At 39.3% G+C, this 8,779-nt stretch overlaps 2 protein-coding genes across 3 annotated transcripts in view; both read right to left on the bottom strand.

Annotated features, from left to right (window-relative positions):
• Positions 1-563: 563 nt before the first annotated feature.
• LOC130166165 (uncharacterized) lies at positions 564-4,863 on the bottom strand. 2 transcript variants are annotated; one of them, XM_056371554.1, is made up of 5 exons: positions 4,557-4,863; positions 2,598-2,697; positions 1,757-1,847; positions 1,562-1,640; positions 564-1,434 (listed from the first exon to the last, which is right to left on the bottom strand). In XM_056371554.1, exons 1-5 carry the CDS (start codon positions 4,742-4,744, stop codon positions 1,155-1,157), a joined length of 738 nt encoding a protein of 245 aa, XP_056227529.1. In that variant the 5' UTR covers positions 4,745-4,863; the 3' UTR covers positions 564-1,154. The 2 variants fall into 2 exon arrangements, with proteins under 2 accessions (XP_056227529.1, XP_056227528.1); XM_056371553.1 differs by lacking the exon at positions 4,557-4,863 and adding an exon at positions 3,888-4,500.
• Positions 4,864-5,204: 341 nt separating this feature from the next.
• Positions 5,205-8,779, bottom strand: part of LOC130166243 (E3 ubiquitin-protein ligase SMURF2-like) — a 62,591-nt gene continuing 59,016 nt past the window's right edge. Inside the window, exon 20 of the mRNA XM_056371713.1 lies at positions 5,205-8,688. Coding sequence (XP_056227688.1) covers positions 8,589-8,688 — 100 coding nt within the window. The 3' untranslated portion in view covers positions 5,205-8,588. The remainder of the gene's footprint in view (positions 8,689-8,779) is intronic.

Below are 8,779 nucleotides of genomic sequence, written 5' to 3'. Positions count from 1 at the left end.
GTCTGTGGTGTGTCTAAGTTATTTCCCTGAGGTGCAGGTTACTATTTTAGTATTTTATTGAGGTTTAAACTTATTTCAACACACTTGACCAAAAAGTATCAAACATATTAAGTAACAGTCACCGAACAAATCCTGTAATGAAGCAGTTCCAGCTGTATCGTAAACACTTTGTGTGAGTTTTAAATCAGCATAAAGATCAGATCTTTGACTGAAAGATGAAAAACTATTTAAAGAAAAATCTGTGCTCTGTCAGTAATACCTGTACTAACTGAATGCTAGTTTCTGATTGGCTGTAGCTGGGAAAGGAGTTCATTTAAGATAATGGATGAAACTGACAGGAAAACCATAATTTGGTTAACTGACAGCTTAAAATTTGGGTCCAGTTTACACCTCATGTCATCTGTATCTAATTACATTATCTGGATAACATCCGATCCATGGGCGTTTGCTTTTCCTTCTGGATCGTTCTCATTACGCTGAGTCTGCCTGCAATATGCAAATAAGGTATGTGGGTGTGGCAAACTTGTCAAACGAACATGGCACATACAGATTGCATGTTAATGCTTGGTGTAAAGGATGCCTTTAGTTTAACCTAACATCGAACAGAGATTCATTTTAACAATTTCAATATTGCTTAAAAAAAAACAAACCCTTGTTCAAGCAGCTGGGTATTGTGGAGCTACAAATAAGCCCAAGGATGACGACTTTGAAGGAGTCTTCCAAAAAGTTTTTCAAAGTTAAGAGAACGGCCCATACTGTTACAACCCACATTTAACTGAAACAAGTGTAGTTCTGTTGCAACAGCCCCACTTTTGACCACTAATGGTGATTTAACTGTTCACCATACCTGTCTGACCTGCCAGTCAGAATCACACATTCTCCATAGCAATGGCGTTAACAAACAACCATCACAAGCTGAAGTAACCACCCTCCAATTTGCGTCAGATGGCTCTTTACATGTGATGGCATCAGTAAAATGCTGAGGCGTTGGTGGTGTGATGACGCTCCAGTGAAAAGCAGCAGAATAACCAAATGTCCAGCTGCTCAGTCCACTACACCACAGGTTAAACAAAAACTGGAACATATTCCTGGTTCAGTGTAATCCCAGTGCAACCACTGTCTGATGGAAGTGTCATTTCAGACATGATACTATCTCAGCTAGTGTTACTGCTTGGTAACATTGCTGTGTTGGTCTGTTCATGTGCTGTATCTTTACCATTGATATGGAAATTACTATCGTCTATGACGCCATCGTCCTCATCAGTGTCTGGCAGGTTAGTCCATGTACAGCGGCTCTGACAGAAACAGCACGCCTGGTAGACAACTAGCTTTAGTCCTTGGACACGTTTTCTAACTGAACATTGTTTGTTGCATTCTCTGCACAGCTTGAACAGCTGGAGGATGCACTCTTCATCAACGATGAACTCTGAGGAGCTGAAGGAGTCAGGAAAAGATGCAACTGTTAGTAACATGAACAGGTTAAAAAGAGAAATCAGTCCTCCAACACTTAAAGCTGGAGATGGTATGGGTGAGAAGAACTGAGGAAATCTTATCCGCATACCTTCCTAAATCCACAAGGTAACGTCCGTCTCCCACACTTAAAGAGGTGCTGAATTCTTCATCCTCATCTTCTTGAATATCTGTATGTGGATCCATTTTAAACATATCAGTTAGTACTTCACTTTACAAACTATTTGCTTGCAATCTACAGATTTTTTTGGTGGAGAAGGACTTTGTTAATGTGAATGTGACTCACCTCTATTTACTTTATTTTGTGACTGTTTAGTTGCTGAGCACTTATCTCGACTTTCTGCTCTTTGACGAGCTGCATCTTTTTTCCTCAACTCCTTTAAATGGGACAAGGCACAGAAACCTATCAGCACACAGCTTAGTGGAAACAGGCAACATAATTGTATTTACACAGCACAACAGAGATGTAAAAAGAACTTGGCAATAGAGAGACAGCTTCCAAAAAAGTGTGGTAATATCTTTTGTTTGTGTAACACAAGGTCAAAAACATCTGCACTGAGCATATGTGCAGATATTTGTAGCTGAAACTCCCTGCAAGATAAAGCTTTCAACTGACATTGACTCACTTTAATTAAATAAAGCTATCTGGTTTCCTTTTGTGCTTGGACAAGCTAGTAGCATCGTTTCAGTGTGATATGGAAGGACAAAGAACAGTCTGGTTTTAACTTCAAGCAGAAGTTAAAGTCACATGCTGATATTCAAATGAAAGTCAATAATGGTTGTGTGCAATGTGTTTCAGCTAGAAATGTATTATATATGCAATATGTAATGTAATTTATTTTTTGTATTTGTGAAAGGTGTTTTATATTTACAGATTACACACAGATTGTCTATCTGTTCACACAAATAATATTGAAACAAATCCATAGAAATGTCTCCACGGTTAGACAGTTATCAACCCTAAGGTGGCACACAAACAGGAAACAAACAGCAGGACATCGCACACAGGAAGCTAAAAATGATGGATACTCGTTTTGAATTACAGTACACGTTATGTAAGTCATGTCATAACTCTCCCATCTGTACTCCCTCAGATATACAAGAGATCAGTCAGAGTCACATTTTACCTTTCCATTTTCAGATGGCTGGACAAAAGGAGCAGCACAAGTCTGCCGTTCATCTTCATTTGGTGAAGGGGGTGAGGGGTTTTCAGAATGCATACTTTCCCTATATACAGACAAAAAAGAAGCAACGAGGGTATAAATTAGTTTAACCTGCACATGTTTGTTTTTTGCAACAATAAAGACTGATATGTGAAACCATTATTTATCATAGTAATCATCTATCATAAATAACATTGGCAGCAGCATAACAGTTAAAATGACATAGAAAGTAAAAATAAAAAAGTACAACATAAATGATTACACAGTAATTCTAGTACCTCTATGATGAAGTGGTACTAAAAATTAAATAGTACCACTTTCTGATAATGCGTCATCATTACGTTTTTTGACAGTGCCCATACAAATGTAATTTTTAATTTCTTAACAGATTAGGTAAATAATTGCTATCGTCCATCAGCACAACCCTGGGAAACAGTTTCTTGCAGTTCCACACATTCACACTTGCCTATATGTTAGGGTCAGAGGCAGAGTCGGGCGGGTGTTTGTCTCGGTGTATGTGTATCTTTGAAGTGTGCGGACCTGCGAAATGCCAGGCGCATCAGTGCAACCGATGAAAATGTATAGTCGCACTGTGGAGCCATGATATACAAAACACACAACATGTAATGCATAGAAGTTATGTGTGTTGGACCTTTGTTCACAGCCCTGCATTTCAGTGGCTTCTGCAATGACATTCAAAGGCTCAACTCTGTAAAGAATTACTACAGCCTGTTCTATACATCACATATATGGAGATACAACAGTAAACATAAACCCTCTAATCAGCAACTTATGTTTGGACAGCACCTTTTTTTTTCCAATGTGATGACCTGCTTATCCATCCCACTGAATGGTACCAAAGCTAGACCTGCTGGAGCTTACGAAGGGTTATCCTTCGTGGGAGGTGATGTTGAAAAAAGTTTGATGTTTTGCGAAACATAGTTTTGACACATAAATGTTGCAAAACATGCTGAACTGTGAGGGCAGACTGGAGATCAGACAGTGGTCGCAAAGTACGAGATAGGTCGGGTCGCGGCTAGCTGGTTAGCATGCTAACTTTAGTAGAGGAAAATAACTGATATTAGCAAAACATTGGCAATTACTTTGTTTCTCCCATGTGGCGAGTGGTAACCGAGGTACTCTAACCTTTTGTTGGCGTTGATTTCTGAGGCCCAAGCAGCATTTGTTCATAATATTTGATTCTGATTCGTTTTCCTCAATTTTATGAATCAGTAGGCAGATGTTGTTACTCACTTGTCCAGCAGGAATAAAGCCAACTGAATGTCGCGTTTGAGCCCTCTCGAGCTCCTGAGCTCTCTCCACCGAGTGAATGCCTGTCCGAGGTTCACTCTTGTTTTACTCCGGTTTCTGTCACACTCCCTCTTCGCCTTTCTCACCTCGTCCGACCACCAGGGTCTTTTTGTTTTGCCGGACACAGTTTTCGTAGCTACTCCATTTGTTCCGCCGTTCGGCATCTCCTCTCCGCTAACCGGGGGACGCTGTTGTGGTTGCACAATGGAAGACGCACTTCCTTTGTGCCGTAAACCGAGACGTCGTTTTCTCGAGAGATTTCGGTGGACACAGATTTGCTTAGTGAAAACGAGACTTGTGTAGTCATCATTTACTTTATAAAGATAAATTAAAGCCAAAAAAGTGCATTGCCACATTAAAATTTTGAGTGACTCATCTTTAGACTTTCAAACAAAACTGATGAACCAAATCCCCAACATACTCATGTTGATCACCAAACTCACACCTATTAAAATGCTTATTTCAGTCCATTAAAGGTGCACTATGCATTCCTGCATGACGTCACTTCTGTTGACGTTCGAAGTAAGTACCAAACAAAACAGAGCAAGCTCGCCCCTCCCCCCCGTGTTTCTGTAACTGTCATTTAAAACAACCAATCCTGACTTTACCTACCTGTCCAGTAAGAACTTAGCCACCTGTGCATCGGACAGGAAGCCCTTCTGCCGGCGGAGTTCTCGCCACCTTTGAATCGATTCGCCAATATAAATGCGGGTCTTCGTTCGTTCCTTCTCCAGTTCTCTCCTCCTCGCCATATATTCATCCGAACGTCTTTTCTTTGGTCTTGTCCGTGCCTCGGCCATTTCCCAAAATATATCGTTGAGTCGTTAGACCTAGTTCACGGCGCCATCCAGCTATCTACTCTCAGATACCCATGCTACTCTATCAACTCTGCTCACTGCCCCCCCCCCCCAAATATGTGCACGCGCACGCACACGCGCACTAACCCATCCCTTCCCCAAACCATCTTGTCGGTGATTGGCTGGAACGTGGTTTGTTATGTTTTGGGGCACAGCCTGTGCCCATAGTGTTTTTTTTCCGTTTGTGACGCATGTGTTGTCTCCAGAGACCGAGCTTTCTTACAGTGTATTCAGGGGGCAGGCAGCTAACGGATCAAGGGGAGAGGCCTATGATTTGAGACAAAAAATAAAATCGCGCTGAAACCATGCAGGAATGCATAGTGCACCTTTAACCACTAGCATCAGCTAAGACCAAAAAATAATCTCATTGTTGCAGCTGAAAAAAATACAGTTATACACGTGGTTCTATAAAACATAATGCTGTGAGGTCCAAACAGCATAGTTTTATTGCTCAGCTTTCTGCAAGGGTACAAGAAGTTTATTACATTGCTTCTTTATTTTCCTTATGTACAGGTGTCAGTTACAAGCTCACAGAGCAGCTGATGTGAAAAACTATGAACACGTATACTGTAATAATAAATACAAAACAGGTAGAGAATCAAAAGAAATAAAACATGGTTCAGTTAAAAAAAAAATTCTGTTTTGTACTGAATTCAATCAAAAGTCATTTACACACATACACACACAAATTTGCACATTAAACTGTAAATTTGTGCTTACAAGTGTGGGGAGAGCTTGTTGTGGTTTGTGACCTTTTAAACCATCATTACAATTCATATTTTTTTTAAAAGAATTGTCAATTTGAGTCAGCTCTCAAGTTGTTCAAGTAAATTAATTAGATTAATCTGAGTAGACAAAAATGTCTTTCCATCAAAGCTTGATAAAGTTAATGATCTGCAATTTTATATTTTTATGTGTGACCAATTAGGCTGCTTAACTGGGGAGAAATGTGGTTTCCCCTTGTCTGGAAATTGCTCAACCCCCACAACTTTTGCACTGAAGACTGAACCAGCCAGAGAACTTGGTGCCAACAAAAAATAACAAAGAGCAGAAGAGGACTTTGTGCACTGGACGAACATAGATGTGTGTGCATATCACGAGCAAGTGTGTGTATATATATATATATATGTTATCTACATAAAAATCAATCAGTCCATTAACTATTTGGTAAATAGAAGGAAGTGTCTGATTATAACTTGGAGCCCAAGTATGCATAATGTGTGCAAAAAAACTTGTAATGCATCTCTTTTCTGCCTCTGAGTCGAGTTATTAAAGGTAAAATCAAATAAATTCTTTGACAACTATTTCAATGTACTGTGTTTTGTTTCTGTTTTCTCTCATGACCACAAAATAAAAATGTTTTGAGTATCAGCCAACGAAACTGTTCATGGTTGCAAATGCAGGCAGATAAATAAAAAAAAAGAAAAAGAAAAAAAAGAACATTTAACTGATTTTTCCAAGTCAACAAGTTTTCTATGAGTAATAATTAAGCAAATAAATAGGCTTGATCTCTCGAGCATCCATTCATGCAGAGGGGTTTTGTTTTTGGATAGAGGCTCTGGTGATGGAGCTGCTCACCTCACTGCTGCCTCTCTGGTTTTTACTGACTTTGTATTTTGGTTGAACATTTTTCACTGTGTAGCACCCAGGAGTTCAGCAGCAGTCAACCGCCAACATTTGCAGCCCTGAGGATGTGAGGCCACCAACAGCATTCAGACTACTTTCTCGCTTTTAAAATTCTTGTTGCAAACATACTGCCCTTGTGCATATGAAATAATATGGTTGTCTGTGCTGTTTGGTATTCAGTGGTGACACAGATGTCAAGAGCAGCAAATATGGCCTTTGCTGTTCTCCCATGAAGGTATGCATGTCAAAATGCGAATGTGACTGATCAAGACCCTCACAAAAATCTCACTTTAAACTGCCAAGTTTTAAAATCTATCATGGGTGTAAAGACAAGGCCTATGAAATATTAGTTTCCATTAAAACCAGTTGTACCCCTCCTCACACACTAGCCTAATAAACGTAAAATAAAAAATTAATAAAAAAAAGAGAAAAAAAAACAAAACAAAGAACTTCACCTGAGAATGCAAAGAGGTCTGTGACAGACACCAACATGCTTGCATTTAAATTGAACAGAAAGAACAAGCAACAATATACAAAATAGCTATGTATTTGTACATATATACTCAAAAATTACAAGTGTATAGATCATTTTTACTCCGTATATTTCTAATGTAGTTGTATAGCAAATGAAACATGATATATTTTAATCTAACGTGAAGAACGCACTCCTGCCATCACTGCTCAGTTTGTAAAGTGCTCTAAAGTGACAAGAGAGAAAGAAATACTTCTGCCTTATTAAACTGATGTGACTGAAAATAGACATCTGCCTTGAAAGGCCTTTTAATCAAGCCTGGTCCCGAGGACAGTTGTGCCCTTTTCACATATGATCTGACAGGAAGTGTGCTGAGTTACACTGGGTTGGATAGAATGAAAAAGAACATGCATACTTGTAACTGCTGGAGACAAATAAGAGAAAAGGAAGACGAACCAGGCTCAAACAGTGAGGTTCAATCAGCTTTGCAGCGACATATACAGGATACTGTGGTAGTAAGAATTGAAGGGAACTCATTTACAAAATGTCTACCTTCCTTGCATACAAACGTACATTTGTGTACACATGCAGAAACACACAGACACACACACGTCTACAAAAGCTGTGGCCACAGTGTGCAGTGATTCAGGGAAAAAATAAGATTTATGCCTTCTTCTTCACCAGAGTCCGTCCCTCATCTTTGAACAACCGCCACAAGCTCGACTCTAAAACGCCACAAAAAATCAGAGCTACTGTACATCCACGTCAGTCTGTATGAGTTCCATTTCAAAATGATACATCCATATTTAAATTATAAAGACTTACGGGTACAAAATGACTGCTGGTATAAAAAATTGAACTAATTATGGTGTATTTCTGTAAAAATGGAAGATTTTCTATTCCGAATTTGAATTACATCAGCTACCAACTTTTACAAAAGATGATATATAACATTTTGGAATGAAACTCTTCAAATGCCAAAGCATTACACTGAGGTAGGATGAATTTGTGGCGCTCCTACAAGATGAAGCACACCAACTCTGCAGCCATGAGGATTGGAAGGTGTATTGGTTGAGGTTAAGATGGCTACCAAGGGCAAGATATGGCTACCTGCAATGTTAAAGATTCAGTAGCATGACAATGATTTAAAAAAAAAAAAGAAAAGAAAAAAAAAATCTGATCAAATTGTGAAACAAAAGTGACTCACTGTTCTCAAATCCCTCTGGATAATTTTTTTTAAAAGAAACACTTTTGTAAGATACTGAACTGTGTTGATAAACCGCCTCCTGATTCGATTAGATTCAAAGTGAGATGACCAAGCATTACAGGTCTTTTCACCTTTTCTTTTTCTGACTGCCAAGGAAATCGACAAAAAACAAAACAATAACAAAACTGCCCACTCAAAATGATAAAAAACAAAATTGTTTAAAGAAATGCTGCAGCTCATAACAGCTCCTAATTTGATTTCACATGACTACAACATAACAAAAAAGGAAAAAAAAAAAAAGGATGGGCTGACTCTCTAGCAGCTGTTCAAACAGATATCGATAAGAGAAGAATTTGGACAGCGGTGAGAGAAGAGGAAGACTGCAGGCTGGTCAAAGACGTACAAATCAGGCTCTGAGTGCGCCCATCGGCATGTCACACATACAATAATAATCTATCAGAGTCCTGCACATAATGTGTCTCTCATTCCACAGCGAAGCCACAGGTCTCCTCGATCGCCGTCAGCAGCTTATCGTACAGCTTGTCGTAGCTCTCGTAGGGCGGAATGTCAATCCGATTAAAGCTGGACAGAAGAGAAGGAAGGAGAACGAGTTCACACGAATGAAGCGATGAAAGACGGAAAGGCACTCTTTGCCATTATCATGATAAAATAA

The sequence above is a fragment of the Seriola aureovittata genome, chromosome 3 (assembly GCF_021018895.1).
Source record: "Seriola aureovittata isolate HTS-2021-v1 ecotype China chromosome 3, ASM2101889v1, whole genome shotgun sequence".
Lineage (NCBI taxonomy): Eukaryota > Metazoa > Chordata > Actinopteri > Carangiformes > Carangidae > Seriola > Seriola aureovittata.
This window is presented reverse-complemented; position numbering and strand designations above follow the sequence as displayed.

What these genes read in the sequence shown, in the direction of transcription:
- LOC130166165 (XM_056371553.1), bottom strand. Translation starts at nt 4,300, where the DNA reads ATGTGGCAATGCACTTTTTTGGCTTTAATTTATCTTTATAAAGTAAAT. An exon ending in GCTTTATTCCTGCTGGACAA is followed by an intron (nt 2,698 to 3,887) that starts GTGAGTAACAAC and finishes GTCTGTATATAG; the next exon opens with GGAAAGTATGCATTCTGAAA. An exon ending in ACAAAATAAAGTAAATAGAG is followed by an intron (nt 1,641 to 1,756) that starts GTGAGTCACATT and finishes ATCCACATACAG; the next exon opens with ATATTCAAGAAGATGAGGAT.